Here is a 25,412-nt window from a genome sequence, read left to right on the forward strand (position 1 = left end):
ACCATAAAGCATATCCTAAAAGTTAAGTACAGAGAAAATGTATGCAGAGAGAGCCCAGTCAGGTACACAGCCTTGGGATATATAATTTTATTTATTTATTTATTTATTAACCTATTTGTTAACTTATTTATTTATTTATTTATTTTGGGGGGTGCATGGTCTGGGAATCAAACCTGGATCTCCCGCATGGAAGGCGGGCATTCTAACCACTGAACTACCTGTGCACCCTATATAATTTTATTTTATATTTGTATTTCCTGCAGGACAGTAACAAGTTTTTTACTAGCTCAAGAAAAAATAAATTTTCCAAAAAGTTGGACATGCCTGCTGCATTAAGTTTAAATTAAAATGTTTCCTATGTGTACAAACAGTGAACACAACAAATAAAAAACAAAAAACAAACACATTTCTTTCATTAATATATCAAAAATATTTCCAAGGCAGCATTATTAAATCGATTAGACCACAGTCCCTAATATAACATCAAGCTCTAACAGAAAGGTACAGAGAGGGCAGAAAGGTTTCATTCAGCCAGTGGTTTAGGTGTTCTTCTTTCCTTCACCCAGTAAAGTTACAGTAGCTCTCTGGGCATCTTTAATAATGGCATCTGCAGTCTCTTTGTCTTTGTTTTTCAGGTCCTTCACCACACTGTCTACCTGGGACTCGTTCCTCAGGAAGAAAGGACAGATGTTGCGCCTGTAGAGCAGTTCAGCCACATTAGAAGGGCTCAGAGCCATGCCACACGTCAGCATGTAGTAGAAGGGAAACATGACAGGAAAAGGTCAGAGAAGAATTTGGCAATGCTGAACACACCATATACTACCCAATAGGCCAGCCACGGGGCATCATCTTCTTTGTTGGGACTCCTTATGGCTTTCATTCTGCACTGTTCAGAAATGTAGCCTTCTCTACCATGCCACAAGATTTCTAGTAATAGACAGGAACATTTAGCTTCTTGGGATAGAGGCTGGGTAGCCAAATCCTATCAGACTGCAGAGGAAAGAGGCTCCATAACCAAACAACAAGCACAAAGCTACCAGCCCAATAGTACTGAGCACAATGTAGCTCTGGTTCATGCCGGTCTTAGCTTTGAGCTTGGCCAGGAGGTCGGTCATGCAGTTCTTCTGATGTAGAAACTGGGCAAACCTCTGCCTCATGGCCACAGACATGATGGGGACTGTCACACCACTGCCCCAGGGCTGCTCCTACTCTAGTCTCCCTCATTTTTGAAGGGCAGTTTTTCCGGGTATAGAATTTTTGGTTGTCAGTGCTTTCTTTCGCATCTTAAATATATCATACCACTGCCTTCTTGCCTCCATGGTTTCTGCTGAGAAATCTGCACATTCTTATTGAGCTTCCTTTGTAAGTGATGGATCACTTTTTCCCTTGCTGCACTGAGCATTCTCTTTTTGTTTTTGACATTTGACAATCTGATTAGTAAGTATCTTGGAGTAGGTCTTTTTGTATCTCTTCTGTTTGGGGTATGCTGTGCTTTTTGGATCTGTAATTTTATGCCTATCATAAGATATGGGAAATTTTCAGTGAATATTTCCTCCATTAGTCTTTCTGTTCCTTTTCTCTTCTCTTCGCCTTCTGGGCATCCATAACATATATATTCATGTGCTTCATGTTGTCATTTAATTCCCTGAGACCCTGCTCCTATTTTTCCATTCTTTTCCTTTGTTTTTGCATAGGATTTTAGATGTCCTGTCCTCTAGTTCACTAATCCATACTTCTGCTTCTTCAAATCTGCTGTTGTAAGTCTCCATTTTGTTTTTCACCTCTTCTGTTGTGCCTTTTGTTCTCATAAGTTATGCCATTTGTTTTTTCAAATACTAGCTCTGCAGTATCCAGGTGAGGGGATCATGGAGGACACCAAGAACTTCTCTGATGGCTTCCCTAAGTGAGCTTTCCTGGCCTTCCTAGAAAATGCAGCCCTTCACTTAACTGTTTGCCTCAGGCCTAAGGAAGTGTAGTTTCTTTGTCTCCATCTCCACTGCCCCTGTCCAAGATAGGTTCACACAATGGCTGCCTCTACCTGTCTGGGGCTCATTGAAATAATGGCTGCTTTCAGAACAGGGCCTCCAGTGATCTCCAAATTTGCTAATCAAAAACCAAGATAATTTATCAGCCATGCCACCCCGAGCATGGAGAAGAGGATGTTTATGTCCCCTTTTGTCACAGTGAGCTAGCCAGAGGCTGGACCCCATGGCAGCCTGCTGCAAGGGTGGGGCATGCATGCCAGTATCCCCCATATGAAGAGAGCAATTTACGGTTCTTTACCATAATTTGTCATTGTCTTTCTCCTGCTCTTCCCTGGATGCAGTACAGTGTTCTTCTGGCTCTGAAGTTTCAAAATATGTGTTTCAGACAGTTCCTGCCTGATTAATAGTTGTTTTGGTGGAAAGACTGAATCCTGATCCTCCCTACTCCACCATCCTTTCACAATCTCCATACATTTTTGAATAATAATACACTGTTTGGGCGGGCCATGGTGGCTCAGCAGGTAAGAATGCTTGCCTGACAAGCCAGAGGACCCAGGTTCGTTTCCCGGTGCCTGCCCATGTAAAAAAAAATAAATAAATAAAATAAACAAAAAATATTACACTGTTTTATTTGTATATATTTTTTCTAGTTTTTAATTTCTAGAATCAGTTTTAGTAGTTAATGCCTTTCTAGGAATATGTCCATTACATCTAAGTTATCTAATTTGTTGACATAAAATTGCTCATAGTATCCCCTTATAATTACTTTTATTTCAATAAGTTTTCTTGTAATTTTCCCTCTTTCATTTATGATTTTTAAAATTTGAGGAGATCACCTAACCCAGCAACAGCAGAAAACACATTCCTCTGAAGTGCTCATTGATCATTCTACTGGATAGACAAAAACAAGTCTCAATAAATTTAAAATGATTGAAATCATACACACTATCCTCTCTGACCACAGTACAATTTAAGTAGAAATCAGTGAACAAAGAGAAGACTGAAAAATTCCCAAAATATGAAAATTAAACAATACACTATAAAACAACAAAAGAGCTAAAGAATAAATCACAAAGAAAATTATGAAAAACTTTGAGGTGTATAAAAGGAAAACACAACATACGAAACACAATATACCAAAAGTTATGGGATGCAACAAATGTAGTGCTCAGAGGTAAATCTGTATCTGCAATGGCTTACATTAAAAAGATAAAAGCACTCAGAAGACTGAGAGTATAAAGGAACTTCCTCAACATGACAAGGGACATGAAAAAATAAATAATATGAAAAACCACAGCTAATATCATAATCAATGGTGAAGGAGAGTTAGATTTCACTATAAGATCAGACACAATACAAAGATGTTGGTTTTCACCACTATTTTCAACACTAACTTAACCAGAGCAATTAAGCTTGAAAAATAAACAAAAGGCATCCATATTGGACAAGAAGAAATAAAGCTATGTCTATTCACATATGGCATTATCCTATATATGAAAAACCCCAAAGAAGGCAAAGGAAACTACTAGAGCTAATGCACAAATTCAGGAAACTTGCAGGGTAGAAAATCAACAAAGAAGGTATCAGTTGTCAGCAATGAACAATCCAAAAAGAAATAAAGAAAATGTTCTATTTAAAATAGCATCTAAAAGAACAAAATATCTAGGAATGAATTTATCCAAAGATGTAAAAGACTTTAACACTGAAAACTATAAAACACTACTGAAAGAAATTAAGGAAGACTTACTTAGATGGGAAGACATCCTGTGTTCATGGATAGAAAGACTTAATATTTTTAAGATGTCAAAACCACCCAAAACAATTTACAGAGTCAGCACAATCCTGATCAAAATCCCATCAATCTTTTTTTTTTTTTTAGGAAATTATAAAGCCAAACATCAAGTTCACTGGCATGGCCTATCATGTTATTAAGTCATCTTTGGTCACCCCCCGCAACTACCACTGTGAACATCCCAGTGGATATTTACTAGTCATCATTTCATCTTACCCAAAATCTCTGCAATCATTGACACTTGATATTTTCCATTTTGTTATTATTTTGTTACCTCTTTGGCCACTATTTTTCAGTATTCTTTGAGAAAGACTGAGGATCCAAACCTTTTTCACAACCTCCAGCCCCACATATCCAATTGACCACTAGACTTCTTCTCCACCTGAATATCTTCGATTCATCTCAAACTCAATTAGAGCGTAAATGAACTCATCTTCTTTCACATATGGATTTTCTCTTAATACTCAGTTCCCTATCTGTGTTAGGTCGTTTCCAAAGATACCCCATATGAATGATGAGTCTTCATTTTCACATCCTTGTATAGTCACTTTCCACATTCAATTTGGGAAGGCTGTGTGACCACAGAATAATGTGGAGGTGATAATGTGCCATTTCTGGGCCTAAGCTTTAAGAAGGCCTTACAGCTTACCCTTTTATACTATTGGGAGTCCTGAGGTGCCCTGTAAGAAGTTCAGCTACACTGCTGTGAAGACCATGTGGGAACATGTAATGAAAGAAAGGCTTTGAAACTACATGAAGAAAGAGAGACAGAGACGGGCAGAGAGAGGCTTAGCAGTCCCAGCTGAGATCCACTTTCCAGTTATTCCCTTCCAAAGCATCAGATATATAGGTAATCTTGCTTAGACACTCTAGAATTGTTCAGCTATTGGATGACTGCAGATCCAGTCTCAATAGCAAGTGGAGGAGAAGCATTTAGCACAGAATCTAAGAGATGATAAAATGTTGTTTTAAGATGCTAATTATGCACAGCCTTGCCCAACACCCCCACCCCCAGCACTCTTTCATGCAAACATACAACAAAATCCTTCTCTCCATTAAAGACAGTCCTCTCTTCAGTCCCACCTATACCAGGGTCTTCTCATCACAGGACACTTTACATATTCTTGCTCATACCATGGAGCTTCTCTTTCACGCAGGCAGGTCTTTAGTTATCCTTGCCCACATCTAATTCCCCTATACTACTACACCACTACCTGCAGTCTCATGGTCAACTCCATCATTAATCTCTGCCACAGGTATGCTCCTTTTTTGGGGGGGGAGGGGTTCATGGTCCCAGAAAGTTATGCTCCTTTTAATTTAAATTCTGTTATATCACTCCTCTGTCATAGAGAGTCCATAGATGTACTTACATGTCAAAGATTTTCCTATGTGTGTGGTGTTGGACTTAGAAGATAAAGTCTCCTTATAAGGACATATATTGCATTGTGGCTTTTCCCATGTTTTTCATTTTCCATGTGCTTTTCTGTGTGTGTCCCCATTTCCCCATTCAAGTAGTTCTGGATGGCCTTTTCCAAATGTCCAAGTTGTAGTATACAAACTGATACAGTCAGTTCACTACTTAGTGTTTCCGGCACCCTTCTAAGCCTCCACTTCCAAATCTTTGACCCTGCATTCTCTGACTAGTTGTCCCTCAATTAGTTTCCTATTGCTGTTTACAAAAATATCTAGTGGCTTAAAAAAAACTCCATTTTTTATATTACAGTTCTGGAGGCCAGGAGTCAGAAATGGACTTACTGGGATAAAAGCAAAATATTAGCATAACTGTGCTCCTTCTGGAGGCTCTGGGGAAGAATCCACTTTCTTGTCTTTTCTAGCTTCTAGAGGCTACCCAAATTCCTTGACTCAAGGCCATCAGTGTAACATTGTCAAATCTATCTTCTTCCTGATCTCTGTCTCCATGGTCTGTTTCTCTGACTTTGACCTCCCGGCCTCCCTCTTAAAAGAAGGGTCACATTGTTATCATATTGGGTTCACCTGGATAATCCAGGATAAACTCTTTAATCCCATTTCCTTGATTTCATTTGCAAATTCCTTTTGTCAGGTGTGATGGTTAAGTTCTGGTGTCAACTTGGCCAGATGAGGATGCCCATTTATAAGAACTGGCCTGACCATTGCTGAAAGGATATTTCATGGCTGGCTGATAAATCAGAAAGTAGGTTTATTAAATCATCAGTCAGCTGATAGCAGCTGTGACTGATTACATCTGCAATCAATTAAGGGTACGTCTCCTGCAAACAAAACAATCCAATCAGTTGAATAATTTTAAGGAAGAAGAGAGACTTTTTCACTGCTTTTTCAGCCAGCGAGCATCTCCCATAGAATTCATCGAGACCATTCATTGGAGCTGTCAGCTTCACAGCCTGCCCCATGGATTTTGAATTCTTGCACTCCCAAAGTTGCATGACACACCTTTATAAATCTCGTGTTTACAGATATCTCCTAGTGGTTCTGTTTATCAAGAGAACTCTGACTAATACATCGTGTAAGGTAACATATTTTCAGGCTACAGAATTAGGATGTGGGCATCATTAGGAGCATTGTTATTAAGCCTACATACTCTCAATCCAAGTTCCTCCACCTCTATGCCATGACCCTTCAAACTGACCCTTGAAAAAAGTATTGGCACTGTATTAGTTAGGGTTCTCTAGAGAAACAGAATCAACAGGGAACACTCGCAAATATAAAATTTATAAAAGTGTCTCACGTGACCACGGGAATGCAGAGTCCAAACTGCGCAGGGCAGGCTGTGAAGCCGACGACTCCGATGGAGGGTCTGGACGAACTCCACAGGAGAGGCTCGCCAGCCGAAGCGGCAAAAGAGCCTGCTCTTCTGAATCCTCCTTAAAAGGCTCCCAGTGATTAGATTAAGCCTCACTCATTGCAGAAGACACTCCCCTTTGGCTGATTACAAATGGAATCAGCTGTGGATGCAGCTGACGTGATCACGATCTAATTCTATGAAATGTCCTCATCGCAACAGACAGGCCAGCACTTGCCCAACCAGACAAACAGGTACCACCACTTAGCCAAATTGACACATGAACCTGACCATGACAGGCAGCAACACAGCATTGCTGAGAAAAAATGGCATCATAGATTCTCCCAACATTCATGCTCTGCAGCTAACAGTACAATCTCCAAAACCCACCCAACGCTCTCCAATCGCAGCTGTGGCTTCTAATAACATAACCCAGATACAGTTCCGCATTCCTAGAAAAGGAGTTTGAATAAGGTGGGTGGTGGAAAAATAACTAGGCTGGAAGTTCCTACTCAAGGAAACAAACATTTCTGAGACAGAAGACAGTCACCTCACACTGCCTGGGGGAATCAGGGAAAGTGTCATTGGAGACAAACAAAGATGAGGATCTGCAAGATGACTAGAATGTTACTTGTTAAGAAGTGGTTAGAGTGGGAGGGAGTGCTAGAAACAGGAAACAGCCTGTAAAAGATGCAGAGATAAAAGAGAGTGTGGCTGATTTGGGAATCCTAGAGAGTAGTTCGATATAACTGTAGGGAGAAAAAGAAAGAGATAGGTTGGAGGGAGGTGGAAAATAAAAAATAACATCCTTTGGACTATTGGACTGAAGAGAGAGACAGTAAGAATGGCAAACATTTAATACACATTAGGCGCAATGCTAGTTGATTTACATTCATTACCTTCGCTAAATCTTCATCACTAGCCTGATTGAGCATTATTTATAGATAGATATTACAAGGTTGGTAGCCTGATTGAGCATTATTTATAGATAGATATTACAAAGTTGGGTAGCATCAGGTGGCGGATTTGAGATCCCAGCCTAGCCCTGCCTAAAATCAAAGACCATGGTCTTTTTACAAAGTCAGTGCTGTCCAAATATGGCCTGCAAGCCACCAATGATGCTCAAGAGATTGTTCCTGACATATAAGCAACATTTTTTAAAAAAATGATGATATATTTGTCTATTATTTTAAAAATAAGATCTCAACTACATGTAAACTTCTATGGGGAGATGAGAAAGAACACTTCCAGAGCATAACCCAAGGAAAAACTCCATAAAATCCCGTCTAAAAATGTCTCTTCTCTCTGTATAGTTCCTCAATGGCAGTAGTGGCCCAATCAAAATCCTCCATGAGCTGGTGAGCCACACCTTACCACACAGTACTCCTGAGTCTCCACTCTCCCCTCACCGCTTCCTAAATGTGTATTCTTCATCTTGCTAAACTTTCTGGGCTTCAGTTTCTTTATCTCTGAAATGACAACACTAGGAGCTACTGCACTGGATTGTAAAGAGGATTAAATGAGTTAAACCTCTTAGAACAGTGCCTGAGATGTGGTAAACACCATGCAAGTGTATTTGTAAAAAATGAAATCTCTTCTATAAAGATCTTCTCTTGGGTGGCCACCACACCATGCTTAGATCCAAAGCTTTTATTGCCTGCCAGCTACATGCTCTAACTAACGACAACTACTTGTTTAGTCTCCTGCCTCTAGCCACCATTGCTCATATCTAAAAATAACGCATCTGAATTTTCTCAGCTCTTATTTTCATTCACTCATTAAGTTACCAGCTTTGAAACTAAGAACCCTTCTCACAAAGCATCCTTCCTAGAAAACTGCAAATGCAAATGATCTCTTCATCTCAAAAATCCTTAATAGCAAAGTTGTATGTTATAGAGGATTAATTTCAGGGAAGAAACTTAGCCCTGTAGAGGATGACATGGAGCTCCAAGACTCCAAAGGAGATAATTAAGCAAGCAAACAGGCTGGCTTGCCGAAAGTGGGTAAGTGACAAAATATATAACGAGGCCTAATGAATGCAACTTAAGCGCAGCAAGATCATCAGAATGGTGGCACTGCTTTCCCTCTCCCCAAGTCCTATAGGGATGAGATCATGGCTTCATATGCAATGGCTTGTATCACAGCTGAGGAACCAAGGAACACAGCTTCTGTATCTTTTGTAGCAGGCAACAAACAGGTTATTTCCCTTTCCCAGGAAAGGGTACACAGTAGTCAAGCTAAGGTAGTCTTGACTTATTATTATTTTGCCTATATGACTAGCTACAGAAATTGCTTAGTATCAAGGGATAGTTAGGCATTGGAGTTTGCTGCAGAGGCACCCAGGGCCCTTGGTAGATGACATTTCCCAACTGTCAGATAATCCATGTAGAGTATTGTAGTATATCACCGGGGCGGGGGGGGGGGAATTGGTGTTGAGTATGCAGAGAATTTAACCACTGAATCTGTGGAGAAATTTCAGGGGTAAGACACCATCTGGGATTATGAGAAAATGAGATGAAATTTTAAAACGCTGTAACAGAGATGAAAGGGAAAGGAAAGAGTGAGAATTACTGGAGCAGAACTAAATTGGGAGCTTCCTGTATTGCAGGACTTTGAGACTTTAGAATAAAAATAGTCATAGGTTTGAATTTTGGCTCTGACACATTTATCCAAGCAAATAATGATGTATGAATTGAGTAAACAATGGGAAGATTAATTGAAATAGCACACATAATGTACAATTAGATTTTCTATTCCCTATATTTCTTGTTAATATCATTTTCCAGAATTTTTCTATTCGTGTCTTCATTGTAATTATTTCATATTTATCTTTATGGCAAGTAATCCTCTTACATACACAACAGTATTAAGCATATAATGAAATGAGCAGTGTAGCTATGACAAAAACTTTAGAGGTAATACAAGAATGGCTAAGGTATAAAAAACATTGCTCAAGTCATGAGGTATATGACAAAGTTTGTTAATCTCGAGGTAAACTGATGTAGAAAAATGCATGAAAACTGCATTCCCACAACACCAAACAGGTTTCCACAAAATGTTGCACAGCACCAGATACACAAAACTCTCAAATATTGTTATCTAAACAGCTATGATCTACTGTACTAATGCCAATTGGAAAGGGGACTGCTTCTTCAATAAATATCATTATCATAAACTAATTACTCAATTAAACACCCAGTTATGCCTACCAGATTTCAGTGAGTGTCCTGAAGATGAATATACAAGACCAATCACTCTAGGTCCTAGTTTTCAAAGATTGAACATCTCGGTGACTGAGGCAATCATATAAACATATTGGTCTTAGAGGATAAGTTATTTATTTAAGGTAAAAGAACTAGTAGTTGTAGGAATAAAATGTCCACCCTAGATCTGCCGAATTGACAGTCCCATGCAGTTTTCAATAAGCTAAGCTTTCTCTTACAATATTTTCTATTTTAACTGACAGTCACTACTTTTACTTTTTTCTGGGTTTGCTTGCCCATATAGTCATTAAATATGCACAATATGTTAATAAACTTGGATCAGGAGACAGTCTTCACAGAAAGATTGCTGGGAGGCTTCTCTATTTTCCTGGTGCCTCCCCAGAGGGGAATTCTGGAAGCAAAAGCTCTTCCTAGCTAAGTGTGGTGCAGGGCTTTCAGGAAACCCTTTCACCTCCCCTTTCCCAGCTAATAGCTGTTTCTGGGGAGTGGCTTTGAATCCATTTAAGGGGTAATGACAGAAAGGACAGCTCCGGCTCCCAAGCTTTTCCAATTAAGTAAAGCCACCATCATTCTCAGAAGAGATCGCTAATGCTGCTGTCATTGTTCAAGCTGCCTAATCCTTTCTAACCCATAAAAAAAGAAATTTGGTTTCAGCACAGATCTGAACTCTGACTTAGTTCTTTGAGTGATTTTACAACTTTATGACTCCCTGGATTTTCCAAGTGTCCTCCTTCGTTGGGAGGAGGGGAACTGTGTCATCACGAATAACATCTACAACTCAGTAACTGTAGCATTAGAGTACCTCCACGGTCAATGGAAAAAGGCTCACCTTTAGAGTCCAACAGGCATAGGTGTGATTCTAAGTCCCACGTATATTTATTACAAAGAGTTACTTTAATCACCTCAGCTTATTTATTCATCTGTAGAAGGAGAATTGCAATACCTATCTCTCAGGACTCCAAGAAATAACAAATATAAACACTCTGGCACACAGATGAATATTTACTATAGGTCAGCATGGAAATGATCTGTTCTATATGATTCCTCTACACTGTGAGCTCCTTGAAGCAGACTGTGAATTATCTGTGTCCTCCAAATCCTTAGCATAGCTTTTAAAACAGTGTCAGAGAATGCTTGTGGTGCACAGCCGACCAGGCCTCAGTTTTTTCATCTGAAAAACAAATGAGCATTTCAACTCTGCTGTCCTAAAGTGTTATGGAACTGCACATGTGCCAATGCTGGTATTAATCTCTATTAGGCACAAAGCAAAATTTTGCTGCATTGTGACTCTTGCCATGATAATTTTCATTTGTGCTGAAGAGCCACAAAGGATTAGGGTTTGACTGGCATTTCCAGTCCTCAGATCCAGACAGAGCAATATGTAGACGCTAAATGATTTCGTCTTTTACTGTACATTTTTCTTAAGAGCAGAGAAATATATCCTAGAAGCATGATCTACCACTGGTCCACACACCTAATTTTAAATCAATCACAAGCAGAGAAGATCTTGCAAAAGAGACATGCGTGTATGTGTGTGTGCATGTGTGCTTGCACACATGCAAACACATGCTCATGCTTAACAAATGGTTGATTCTTAGGTCCAAAGTTTAACAAGTGGTTCATTTTTAGATTCAATGCTTAACATATGGCTGATTCCTAGGTCCAGCAAGATGGTGCAGAGAGAAAGTAATTCAATGTTGAGTTGCCAGATTTCAAAGAATGGGAGAAAGCTGACATGAAATTTGCATGTAATTTATCTGTTTAATAGCATCAGGAGAAGAGAGTCCATTGCATCTATCTGGTAATAGTTAAAGCCTTGCAAATGGCATCTGAAATACTCATAATTCTCTGGGTAAGGCTTTCTCTATCTCGTACAGTGCTAGGATGGGCACTGATTATGTTTGTTTCCATGGCTGACAAAATATTTACCTTTTGACTGATATCTTTCTGTAGCTATGGTACTATTTCAGTAGTTTTATTCTTAAGTTTAAAGAGTTTGTACAGATGTCTTTCTTGGTTTTTGTATTAGTTAGGGTTCGCTAGAGAAACAGAATCAACAGGGAACACTTGCAAATATAAAATTTATGAAAGTGTCTCACGTGACCGTAGGAATGCAGAGTCCAAAATCCACAGGGCAGGCTGCGAAGCTGATGACTCCAATGGATGGCCTGGATGAACTCCACAGGAGAGGCTCACCAGCCAAAGCAGGAATGCAACCTGTCTCCTCTGAGTCCTCCTTAAACAGCTTCCCATGATTGCATTTAGCATCACTAATTGCAGAAGACACTCCCCTTTGGCTGATTATAAATGGAATCAGCTGTGGATGTAGCTGATGTGATCATAACCTAATCCTATGAAATGTCCTCATTGCAACAGACAGGCCAGCGCTTGCCCAATCAGATGAACAGGTACCACAACTTGGCCAAGTTGACACCTGTCCCTAACCATGACAGTTTTGTAGTTCAAATTTAGAGGACAAAAATATTTGCTTCATTTCCGTATTTCCTGGAGTATCAATGTTGCCTCCCACCATGAACTCTCAGTGGACACTTTTTACATCCTGGGGACTTTTTTCAAGTTCTTTACTCATTTAAGGCACTCTTTGCATGAGATGATGTTAGCTTCAGACCTAAAGTGTAAGGACTGAATCAACTAGTGGTCACTTGTCACACAAATCTCAAGAGACAAGAAGATGCTACTGTAATCTTGAGTTATTTGAAATATGACAGATTTGAGATATGTTTACCAGTGACTCAGAGATAGCTAATGTTTACTTAACACTTATCATGAGACAAACCCTTTCCTTAACACTTTATCCCTGTTAACATTTAATCATGAAAGCAAGGCTTACTAGTCTAGGGATAGGTATTATCAAATTTTACCAATGGAGATACTGATGGATACTCAGTGGCATGCTAATAGTCACTCAGCACACAAGTAATGGAACCAGGATTTGTACTCAGGCACTTTTCCCTCTAGGTCCCAACCTCACAACCATTGTGGCACACTACTTCCTCTCCAATGATAGAGACAGGAGAGATGTTCAGAATTTTTTGTTATTTGGAAGGAGTCAGCATGATACAGTGAAAAGGGCATGAGTAATGTCAGTAAAAAATGTACCTTCTGATTTTTCTCTGAGGATGAGTGAAAGAAAATTTCATTTTCATCATGTGACATTTATATAGAAGCTCAATGAATTTTAACTGTGATCTAAAGAGAAAAAACAAGAGAAGAAAACAACTCTTCTTATAGAGTTAATAAAGAATGAGAATAAGCAACCCAACAAAATGGAATGTCAGACTGTTCTACAACTGTCTTCAGACCTCTTAGATAATTCAAACAAATCCCTGTGTGTATGGATGAGGTATCCTCTGAAAAGGAAGAATGGTTCCCCATTAACCATCTTAGATGAAACTGGGACCTGGGGTCTGAAATGAGGACACTGTAGAATTCCTCCTTCTTGAGACCGAGAAGACTGAAAACTTCCGTCTCTCTTTTGGATTGGTGGTAATTTGGGCCGTGATTCCAAGGTGGAAAGACTTGCAGAAAATTCTGATGGTGGTGGAGTGGTGATCGTCTCCTGGCCATTTGGAAGTAGGCTCAGAGCCAAGCAGGAAATTGGCATGTGGTACACCCCGGAATGAATCTGAGGACTATTAATGGTTGTATAATCAATGAACCTTCAGTAAAATCTCATTAAATTTCACAGCCTAGTTTCTGTTGTGCTGTGGGAAATTTGAGAAAGTCCCAAGCCCCATGTCTGGAACAAAGAAGTAGAGGCAGAAGAGCCCCTTCTCTAAGGCCTGACTGCTGATGGCTAAGGTGATCAGCAGCCCAGAACCAAAGTTCACTGAGGAGGAACAACATTATGAGGTCATGATGGTCAAAAGTGGCAGAGGGAGCAGTGGCCAGCACAGTGTGGTAGTACTATCTGACAGCAGGACAAGAAGTCCAGGGAAGACAGAAGGACCCCAGGGAAATTTTCCACATTACAGTGAAAGTAGCAGAAGAGCCACCACTAGCAAACCTGATTCCATTAACCAAATTATAAAAGGGTCTCCTAATCTCTCTGATCAGGACAGTGGTTTTTTTTTTTTTTTATCATGTTAACAGGAAGAGAACGATCAGTACAGAAAACCCTTTCACGGAAGCAAAAATCTGTCTATTTAATCTTTTAGTTTTGTTATTGCTCTGTTAATCCCAAACCCATATGGCAGATCATAAAAAAGGAAATTAGGAATTTAAATAATGAGCAGGTCTGGTTCTTACAAATAGCCACGATTGATGTTGCAGAGTTTCAATGAAGGTCACAGGCTCTGGAGGAAAACATTTTTATGGTCAAAATATGACTGAGTGGTCTGGTGACCATTACTAAACTTCTGGGACCCTTAGTTTTTTCTGATAATGGTACCCACATGAAAATTTGAAACTAGTGTAGATGTGGTGAAACAGTCACTCTCATAAACTGATGGTAGTACTGTGAAGTGATTCAATCTTTGTGGAAATAACACTGTGTCAAAGAATAAATAATCAGAAGCATAGACTCAACAATGTCCCAGCAATTTATTATGAAAGAAATAAATGGACATGCATACAAAACCTCAAGTAAAATATTTTTCACTAGTGCATTGTCATTAACAGTAAAAACAATATCCCAAAGTACATTAGCTTAACAGGTCATTAAATTTCCCTAAGATGCATGTCCTGACTACATTTTAAAGAAGTTATTTTCCTTCCCCCTTGGAAAGACAAGTGTTCTGTTCAGGAGCTGGATCTGATTTGATCTCCTGGGGTCCTAGTGGGGTCTCCTGAAAGCTCTGTTGAACACATTGTGCCTAGAAGATGAGAAGGTTGTGGGACACAGATAATAGGCTTTAGAGCATGGGGATGTCTTCTTATTTTATTTTATTTTTTATTTTTATTATTTTTTTACATGGGCAGGCACCGGGAATCGAACCCGGGTCCTCTGGCATGGCAGGCTAGCATTCTTGCCTGCTGAGCCACCGTGGCCCGCCCAAGCATGGGGATGTCATGGCATCTCGGGCACATCCCCTCAGCCAGCAAATCATTACTCTTCCACTATCACAGTGTCTCCATCTCAGTACATGTGCACCAGCTATACCCTAACTGCTCTCAGAAAGCTTTTCATGGGCTTCTTTGTCCCCAGGAGCAGGCCCATGATTTCTCCCTTCCCACCTCACAAGACTCTATGTATCCCAGGGGAACAGAACTCTACCCTCTCCATTTTCTTATTTTTATCTATCTTTACCCCCCTTCTCCTTCCTTGGGCTCCATACCTCTCCTGTGATGACCGCTTCTTCTGGGGCAGCATGAGTTTCTGAGACGAACTGCATGTCAGAATTCTCCATCTCTGCCATCAGCCTGGACACAAGGTGAGAATGAGGCAGAGGAGGGAGATGAAGGTGAGAAAATGAAGAGAAAGAGAGGATTGGGGAAGAGCAGAGAGAAGAGGGAGAAAGATCAGAAAAAAGAAGAGGGGGTGGGCCACGGTGGCTCAGCAGGCAAAGTTCTCGCCTGCCATGCGAGAGACCCAGGTTCAATTCCCAGTGCCTGCCCATGCAAAAAAAAAAAAAAAAAAAAGAAGAAGAAGAAGAAGAAGAAGAGGGGAAATAATGGGGGTTAAAAAAGAAGGGGCAAAGAGAAGGGAGAGGAAATAAAAGAGAGAAGAGGACTAAAGGAAGGGAGTGGCTGAAGGACAGGATAGAGAGAGGAAAAGGAGGAAAGAGGGGAAAAGGAGCACAGAGGAGGGATCTAGGGTAGAGAAAGGAAAAGATTAGGAGGTAGAGGAGCAGGACCAGGTGACAGAGGAGAGGGAAGATAAGAGGGAGGTGTTATTATAGATGAGTACTGGAAAAGGACAGAGAAGGAGTAAAAGAATCTTGGAAAGGGTATGAAGAGAAGGATAAGGGAGGGAGAAAGGAAGAGAAAAGAAGAGAGGAGGGAGAGGGGGAGAATTTGCAGGGGGGGATTTGCATGTCTCATGACACAGCTCATGACCCCGGGACAGTATTCCCAGGTGGAGCTTGGCTTCAACTTCATTCATGCTTTTCTCACAGGCAATGCCAGATGAGGGTGCTCCTTGTTTACCTCCGACGCTTCTGCTGCAGTTGCTGGTGCTGCTTGGAAACTATCTTCAGGAACTCCTTTGTCTTCCTGTTCTCCTCATCTAACTGTTTCCTGGAGGACCAGTCAAAGGGGTTGGAGGGTCATCAGACCATCCTCCAACTCCTCCTTTTAGCTTTTCTCCATTCTTTTATGGAAGAAAAGCCATTCATTGATGCAGAATATCACTCTCCATAGAACATCTGGATCAACTAAGGTTGCAACTTCTCCAGCTTGATGTGAATAAGCTTCACTGTGAAAATAAGCAAGGTAGGGTGGGGAACTCTTACCACTGAATCTCACTCTCTTCTTCCTTGCATTGTAACAGGAAGCGCTTCAGTGCCTCTGTGGGAAAAGGAATCAAAGAGGTCCTGTGAGAGCTCATAAAAGGAATCAAAGTTGGGCAAATTATGAGGTAGAAGAGATCAAACAAGTTTAAAGACATTCTGGTTCTCTGTTTCTGAGCCCTGCTTCTAAGTCCCTATCACACAGATTGGGCCCCTAGAGGGCAACCTTGCATCATATTCATCCTGTTGGCATTTGCACATAGCAAGAGGCTTGGTACAACCGTCATACATTTGTGTGAACTGAACAGAATCCTCAGGTGTCAGAATGGTCTCTGTGTACCTATTGGTGTTACTTCCACCAGTGGGTATAGAGCAGAAACTCCATAAGTGTCTATCATAAATGGGCAGTATGGGCTGTGATAATTTATCCTGACCACTGAGGCAGCAGGTTTAACACATATACACACACATGCATACACACATACAGAGTGGGAGTAAGTGTGAGAATGTGCATGAGTGTGTGTGTTGTGAGAGAGGAAGAGGGAGCACAAAGGTGGGCTTCTGAGAAAACAAAGTCCAGGGTGCCAGTAACCTTTGATTCTTCATTCCTCCTATTAATGACAGATGGATGTTCGATGGACTTATAGATGTACAAGTAGATGAGTTGGATGAATACCTGAAGAGATAATAGACACAGATGGATGGATGGATGGATGGATGGATGGATAGACCGATGGTCAGACAGCTGAATAAACAGATGAGGAAATAGGGAAGTAGAAGGATTAATATATGCATAGATAAGTGGTTAGATGGGTAGATAGGTGAAAGGATGGAAAGATAGTTGGTTGGATGATGGTATGATTTTTTAGATGATGCATGGATGGTTGAATGTTAGTTATATGTATGGATGTTTGAATGAACAAATAAACAACAATGAAGATGACTGGACTGATAGACAGTGGCTAAATGGATGGATGATAAAACTGATTAATGGAGGGATAGATGAAGAGATTTTTAGGTCAATTGTTGGTTGGATGGTTAGATGAATGGATAAATGGGTACTTAGTTGGATGGATGGGATGGATGGTTACTTGTAAGGGTGAAGGAACAGAAGAGTGGATGGATAAACAAATGAATAAATAGACAGTGGCAAGAAGACTGGATGGTTGAATGGATGGAGAGATGATTGGCTAAATTGGATACTGCAGCTTTCAAGTTCCTGCCTTGTCGTAGGCCTGTTAAGGTCCCTACTTCTTTTGTTTCTTTCTCACCCTGTTTTCCTCTTGCTGTTCCCCTCAGAAAGTCTGGGTTTAAAAAAATAATCATACATCATCCTGCTAAGAATTCTTTCATTTCATTCATTCCACGAACCTTTTTAAAATGCCTACTATGTTTCAGGCCCTGAGTTTGGTTTAGGGAAACTTAAATGAAAAAAAATGGGGTGGGTGGACTTTCAGAAAAATTGAGGAACAGGGAGGGAGCTGCTAATATTACTCCTCTCACAAAAGCAGAGAACAGACAGGCAGATACTGTTTGAATCAACTGTTCTAGGGTTCCAGTGACCAGGGGAGTTCTGTGTAGCATTCAGGGAGATGTGGAACAAAGAGACTGAGAAAACATGGTCAGAGACTGTAAGCACCTCTATCCACGACTTCAGTAGCCCATCCACCACCCTTGAGGCAAGGAGTACCACGCAGTTTTTCTTGCTAGGCTACTGTGGACTGGGAGGGCCATGGGAGTCTTCTGCTCCAAATACAGAGGGGGATACAACTAGGTACACCTCCAGCTATTAGCTGGTGAATTTAGACTTCTGGATCCCACTGCTCTAGCCTGTCCTGGTCAGGTGCCATTATGCCATCATTTCAACTCTCAGAGGTGGAAATGGCAAAGGGACAAAAACAGCCTGCTTCTGTATGGTTGAGGGGAATAGGTTGCTGAAGAGCACCATTTTCTGGGCAGGTCAGAAAAAATGCACTTTTGGGGAAATGTTAAAAAGGAGGTGTATTAGTTAGGGTTCTCTAGAGAAACAGAATCAACAGGGAACACTTGCAAATATAAAATTTATGAAAGTGTCTCACGTGACTGTAGGAACGCAGAGTCCAAAATCCACAGGGCAAGCTGCGAAGCTGATGACTCCGATGGATGGCTTGGATGAACACAGGAGAGGCTCACCAGCCAAAGCAGGAATGGCACCTGTCTCCTCTGAGTCCTCCTTAAAAGGCTTCCCATGATTGCATTTAGCATCACTAATTGCAGAAGACACTCCCCTTTGGCTGATTACAAATGGAATCAGCTGTGGATGTAGCTGACGTGATCATGACCTAACCCTATGAAATGTCCTCATTGCAACAGACAGGCCAGCGCTTGCCCAATCAGATGAACAGGTACCACAACTTGGCCAAGTTGACACCTGTCCCTAACCATGACAGAAGGTTTGGTGAAGACCACTGTTCTAGTTTGCTAGCTGCCAGAATGCAACACACCAGAGACAGACTGGCTTTTAATAAAAGGGGATTTATTTCACTAGTTCTTCAGAGGAAAAGCAGCTAACTTTCAACTGAAGTTCTTTCTTACATGGGAAAGCATAGGGTGATCTCTGCTGGCCTTCTCTCTAGGCCTCTGGGTTCCAACATCTTTCCCCGGGGTGATTCCTTTCTGCATCTCCAAAGGCCTGGGCTAAGCTACGAGTGCTGAGATGAGGTATGCTGAGCTGCTTGGGCTGTGCTACATTGAGCTTTCTCATTTAAGCACCAGCCAATTAAATCAAACACCATTCATTACAGCAGGCATGCCTCCTAGCTGACTGCAGATGTACTGAGCAACAGATAAGGTTCATGTACCATTGACTCATGTACACAGCAACAGAACTAGGTATGTTCACCTGGCCAAGTTGACACCTGAACCTAACTACCACAACCACCATCAGTTGGGCAGGTGAGAAATTGTACAACCTTGGGAAGTGCAAGGAAATAAAAGACGTTTTGGAGTCTTTCCTGAACCTCTTTCAAAAGTCCTTTGGATCTCATCTGCACACCCTGCATGTGTCCCTGCCCCTATTTTGGCTGTGAAATACTGATGAACCAACTGTCAAAGAAGAGCCTTCACACAAACCCAATAAACAACAAAATCCCAGAAGAAAGGAGAAACTGACCTTCAGAATAAACCCGTCAAGATAATCATATTTCAAGATAGTGACAAAAAATTACAAGATATACGAAGAAACAGGAAGATATGGTCTAGTCAAAGGAACAAATGAAAAAGTTGAAGGACATATAGAATTCAGAGCAACTAATCAACGATTTTCAAACAAGTCTCCTAAATCAATTCAAGGGGATGGCTAAAGAAATAAAGGATATTAAGAAGACCCTGGGTGAGCATAGAGAAGAATATGAAAGCATTCAAAGAAAAATAACAGACCATATGAGAATGAAAGGCAAAAAAGATGAAATTAAAAATATATTAGAAGCATACAAAAAGCAGATTTGAACAAGCAAAACAAAGGAACAGTGAGCTAGAAGACAAAGAATACAATTTGGGATAGACTAAAGGACAGTTAGAGAAAAGAAGGGAAAAATTTAAGCAGTGTCTCAAGGAAGTGATTGACAAGATGACGCACACAAACATATTTGTCAAGGCTGTTCCAGAAGGAGAGAAGGGAAAAGAGGCAGAAAGAATATTTGAGGAAATAATGGCCGATAATTTCCCAACTCTAATAAAAGACATAAATATGCATATCCAAGAAAAGCATTGTACTCCAGAAAGAATAAATATGAATAGACTCACTTCAAGACACATACTATTCAGACTGTCACATGCAAAAGATCAAGAGAGAACTCTGAAAGCAGCAAGAGAAAAGCTATCCATCACATACAAGGGATGCCAAATAAGACTAAGTGCTGGTTTCTCATCAGAAACCATGGAAGCAAGAAGGCAGTGGTATGGTATATTTAAAATACTGAAAGAAAAAAATAAACTGCCAGCCAAGAATTATTTATTTGGCAAAGTTGTCCTTCAAATATAAGGGAGAGTTTAAAATATTCACATATATACAGAAAATGAGAGTTCATTAATAAGAGATTAACCTTAACAAGAAACACTAGGAGGAGTTCTGTAGGCTGAAAATAAAAGATGAGCAAGAAACTTGGTAGAGTGTAGAAATAAAGATTATCAGTAAGGGTAACTGAAAGGATAAAGAGGAGAAAAAAGACATTACAAATAAAATACAAAGAAAAAATAGGAGAAGTAAGTACTGCATCTACAGAAATAACATTAAACATTAATAGATTAAATTCACCAATCAAAAAACATAGATTGGAAAAATGGATTAAAATACGATCAATATATATGCTGTTTACAAGACACTCATTTTAGACCCAAAGATTCAAATAGTCTGAAAGTGAAAGGCTAGAAAAAGATATTCCATGTAAGCAGTAACCAAAGAAAAGCTGTGGTAGCCATATTAATATCAGCAAAAATAGACTTTAAATGAAAAAAAGTTATAAAAGACAAAGAAGGACATTATTTATTAATAAAAGGGGCAATTAATCAAGAATATATGAAAATCATAAATACATATGCACCTAACCAAGATGCCCCAAAGCACATGAGGCAAACACTGGCAAACATGAATGGAGTGATAGATGGCTCTACTATAACAGCTGGAGATTTACAGAAATGGAAAAGCCAATTATCAAAAATTTTTTGGAAGGGTAAGGGACACTGAATAGCCAAAAACATCTTGAAAAAGAATGAAGTAGGAGGACTTCCAGAAAGATGGTGGGATAAGATAAGCTGAGTTCAAACTTTCTCTAAGGAACAGCTAGAGAAGTGACAGAAAAATAACTGGGATAGCGGTTCCAGGGGGCAAGTGAACTGAGAGGGTCTTCTACACCATACAGAGAGGCCCTAGATTAAAAATCTGAGGAACTGATCTGCCCCTGGGTGTCCCCAAATGCAGAGATGGTGGAGAAGGAAGAGGGGCCTGCGGGCCTCACCACTGCCCCCTCCCCTCCATCTGAGATGCTGTGGCAGCAGCTCATGCAATCATGGCCAGGGAACAGATTTGATAATGGGCCACATTAAAAGTAAAGAGAACAAAAGTCCATCTATTAAATATAGAACTGAAAACACTCCAAAGCCTGTCAGCACAAGTGTCAGACATTATCAAGCAGAGCATACTGCAATGTCACCGTCATCATCCACAAAGGGAACATTTGTTAATTTTAGCAATCTTTTCATAACACCTTTTGGAGGAGCATCTTTCTCATTCTCGGTGATGCCAACTTCATATCCTGCTAGTTTATCAGGAGGTGTTACTATATTTGTGGCCTTATATGATTATGAAGCTAGAACCACAGAAGACCTTTCATTTAAGAAGGGTGAAAGATTTCAAATAATTAACATACAAAGGAGACTGGCGGGAAGTAAGATCAATTGCTACAGGAAAGAACGGTTATATCTCTAGCAATTGTGTAGCACCAGCAGATTCCATTCAAGCAAAAGAAAGATATTTTGACAAAATGGGGAGAAAAGATGCTGAAAGAGTACTTCTGAATTCTGGGAATCAACAAGCTATTTTCTTAGTAAGAGAGAGTGAAACTACTAAAGGTGCTTATTCCCTCTCTATTCATGATTGGGATGAGGTAAAAGGTGACAATGTGAAACACTACAAAATTAGGAAACTTAACAATGGTGGATTCTGTATCACAACCAGAGAACAATTTGATACTCTGCAGAAATTGGTGAAACACGTCACAGAGCATGCTGATGGTTTATGCCATAAGTTGACAACTGTGTGTCCAACTGTGAAACCCCAGAATCAAGGCCTACCAAAAGGTGCTTGGAAAATCCCTTGAGAATCTTTGCGACTAGAGGCTAAACTGGGACAAGGATGTTGTGGAGGAGTATGGATGGGAACATGGAACGGAACCACAAAAGTAGCAATCAAAACATTAAAACCAGGTACAATGATGCCAGAAGCTTTTCTTCAAGAGGATCAGATCATGAAGAAATTAAGACATGATAACTTGTTCCACTCTATGCTGTCATATCTGAAGAGCAAATTTACATTGTCACTGAATTTATGTCAAAAGGGAGTTTCCTAGATATTTTTAAGGAGGGAGATGGAAAGGATTTGAAGCTCCCACAACTGGCTGATATGGCTGCTCAGATTGCTGATGGCATGGCATATATGGAAATACTGAACTATATTCACCATGACCTCTGAGCTGCTAATATTCTTGTAGGAGAAAACCTTGTGTGCAAAGTAGCAGATTTTGGTTTAGCAAGGTTAATCGAAAACAATGAATATACTGCCAGACAACGTTCAAAATTTCCACTCATATGGACAGCTCCTGAGGCTGCACTGCATGGTCGATTTACAATAAAGTCTGATATGTGGTCATTTGGAATTCTACATATGGAACTGGTAAGGAAGGAACAGGCATGGTAAACCATGAAGTGCTGGAGCAGGTGGAATGAGAATACAGGATGCCTTGCCCTCAGGGCTGTCTAGAATTCCTACATGAATTGATGAACCATTGCTGGAAGAAGGACCCTGATGAACAACCAACATTTGAATGTATTCAGTCCTTCTTGGAAGACCACTTCACTGCTACAGGGCCACAGTACCAGCCAGGAGAAAATTTAGAAGTCAAGTAGCCTATTTTATATGCACAAATCTGCCAAAATATAAAGAACTTATACAGAGTTCCTCATTATGTATAGTAATTAAAAGAAGAAAATCCTCACTCTGCATTTTTCTTAATGGTAAACTGGAATTCCAGACATGGTTGTACAATGCCACCTTTTCCCCCCAAGTATTAAACTCTAAAGTACTAATGATGAACTTTCCAACTTATTTCAGAGCCCAAAGAAAGTATAGCTAAGATGTTGGTGAATGTGTGAGTGATAGCATGACAATGAAGAGCAACAAGGTTACTATTTATAAGCTCTCTCCTTTCTTTTTTCTCCCAAACTCAGAATTAAGAGAAAATTATTTATCATTATAGACAAAACTTGGGACATAAAAAGTTATACCATAATAAAATCTAAAATCAAAGAAATTCATAGGACCAAACAATTCCATTCCAGTTTTTAAAATGTCTTGCATTGATTAAGTTGAACAGTTAATATGCAATCTCAATATACCCCTCCTTTTGCATGGAAATGGGCCAAGTTTCATGGAAGCAAAAAAGAATATAAGCAGCATCTAAGACTCAATTAAATGTTAGACCTCAGAAGTGGAATTTGAAAGTATAATGAACTATGTTAATACTCATTCATGGAACCGGATAGTAGAATAAGAATTTTTTCACTTTAATCATTTTCTGAATAGTTTAATTTAGAATAATGAAGATAACTAGAAAGTGAGTTAATCTTTTATAAAGTTGCATTGATTGAAAAAGAAGGCAATATATGATTGAAATTATACTCTCCAATCCAAGGGGAAATCTTTTCATCTTTAGATAACATGAAAGTTAAGACCCAGAATTTAAACAATGCTTTTTAAAAAAATCGGCTTGGTATTGTAGATGTTGCTAATATACACTTAAGGTGAAGGATGCCACAAATATAAAATATCACTAGATCAGGGCCATGAATGCACTTTTGCTGTTAATGAATATAGTTTAAAAGAAATATGAGAAAATAAAATGTGAAAACTTTACAGGTGAAGAGATGGAATGTAATGTTTAATGTCAATGTCATGAACTGACAAAATGGCTTTGCTGCCCTCAGAGCCTATCTATTTTCTGAGATTTTTCAAAGAATTATAAGGTATGATTATAATTTTTCTTAGTATACACACATGAGTGTTATATCTTCCAAATAAAAAGCTTCACACTTACTCCAATGATACAGCTTTTACTCAAAACATTTTACTCAAAACTAAACTAAAGTTTGGTTTTTAAATTTGTTTTATCTTCATTCACTTTTTAAATATACTTAATAGTGACAATTTTTTTCTCTTTTTTGGAATATAATTGATTTGAGGAAGAAAACTAATTCAGAATAATAATAATAGTGCAAAAAAGGGGATAGCTTTTGTCCATTTTAAGTGCATAAGTGAAACATGAAGATTGGTTTTTAATTGACTAAGACAAAGAAATTCAAAATATGAATCTGAATAGCAGCATTATTGGCTTATAGTCTAGCAATGGAAAAACTTAATCTAATAAATAAAAGTCTGGTATTTATGTTTTAAAATACTCTTTTATAGTCACACTTTAAATAAAGCAATAACATCAGGTCCCCATATTTTAGGGATGTAATTTTTAACTAGCATCATTTAATTATGAAATATAAAATTATGTGCCCTGGTATCTACTGAAATTCAAATCATTTTAAAATGTGAGAAATGAACAATTTCATGCAAGTTGGTAAAAGTTCTGGTACTAAAAGCTGTGATTGTTTCTTATGTTTATGTAACCTGCTTAGTATTGAATTTTTTTACCAAGAGGATCTTCCTAAGAAGAGTGCATCATTATTTACCTTTAACTTCTACAACTTGTGACATCAGATTTTTAAAGGGTTTTACATGACCTATGATATTGTAATTTTTCTAAGCATTTTAAAAAGGGTAACAAATTATATATGTACTAACACTTTTAAGAAAAATAAGACAGGAAAAGTTGATGGTATTCATTAGGTTTTAACTGAACGAAGCAGTTTCTTGTAATAACTGATGTATAGTAAAGAAATAAATAAAACACTAACTTAATGTGTATTCCATTTAAATGGTTATGTATTATTAAACTGCTAAGAAAAACAAACAACTTTGTACATTTGAAAAGAACTGAGGAATTGAGATGCAGAAAAACTGGTGAGTGGGCTCCATCGGGACTCCACCCAGGATAAGAGGGTGCACTCAGAAAAGTGCCTGACACTGCACGTATGTTGCGATATCAACCCCCTCAGCGCACAGCCCACAGCTCCCTTGGGGCACCCAGAAGCCAGTAAATTAGCTCTCCCTGCTTAAAGACACCATTCAACTAGTACAAAGAGCTTAATACTCCCCTTTGCAAATGGAGGCTCAGAGCCCTCAGGAGTGCAAAGACAGGGAGGGAGACAAGGAAGCAAGCCTAGCTGTGCCCCTTGACAACCCTAAGCCCATGCATCCATGCATACTGCCCCTCCTCCAGTGCCATACCCCTTCCCTTGCGCTTGCCTCCACAAACCCATGCCTGCCCCCCATAAACATGTGCACAGTGTAACGACCTCCCA

At 39.6% G+C, this 25,412-nt stretch overlaps 1 protein-coding gene and 2 pseudogenes across 2 annotated transcripts in view; 1 reads left to right on the forward strand and 2 right to left on the reverse strand.

Moving 5' to 3' along the window:
- Window positions 1–539: 539 nt before the first annotated feature.
- Window positions 540–1,169, reverse strand: LOC143671177 (receptor expression-enhancing protein 5-like; annotated as a pseudogene).
- Window positions 1,170–14,338: 13,169 nt separating this feature from the next.
- Window positions 14,339–25,412, reverse strand: part of LOC143670826 (synaptonemal complex central element protein 1-like) — a 49,730-nt gene continuing 38,656 nt past the window's right edge. For both annotated transcript variants that reach the window (XM_077145825.1, XM_077145824.1), the window contains 4 exons: window positions 16,194–16,248; window positions 15,889–15,978; window positions 15,078–15,162; window positions 14,339–14,615 (listed from right to left, as the gene is read on the reverse strand). In XM_077145825.1, coding sequence (XP_077001940.1) covers window positions 14,505–14,615; window positions 15,078–15,162; window positions 15,889–15,978; window positions 16,194–16,248 — 341 coding nt within the window. In that variant the 3' untranslated portion in view covers window positions 14,339–14,504. The remainder of the gene's footprint in view (window positions 14,616–15,077; window positions 15,163–15,888; window positions 15,979–16,193; window positions 16,249–25,412) is intronic.
- On the forward strand, window positions 21,466–22,850 carry LOC143671006 (tyrosine-protein kinase Yes pseudogene; annotated as a pseudogene).

The sequence above is a fragment of the Tamandua tetradactyla genome, chromosome X (genome assembly GCF_023851605.1).
Source record: "Tamandua tetradactyla isolate mTamTet1 chromosome X, mTamTet1.pri, whole genome shotgun sequence".
NCBI lineage: Eukaryota > Metazoa > Chordata > Mammalia > Pilosa > Myrmecophagidae > Tamandua > Tamandua tetradactyla.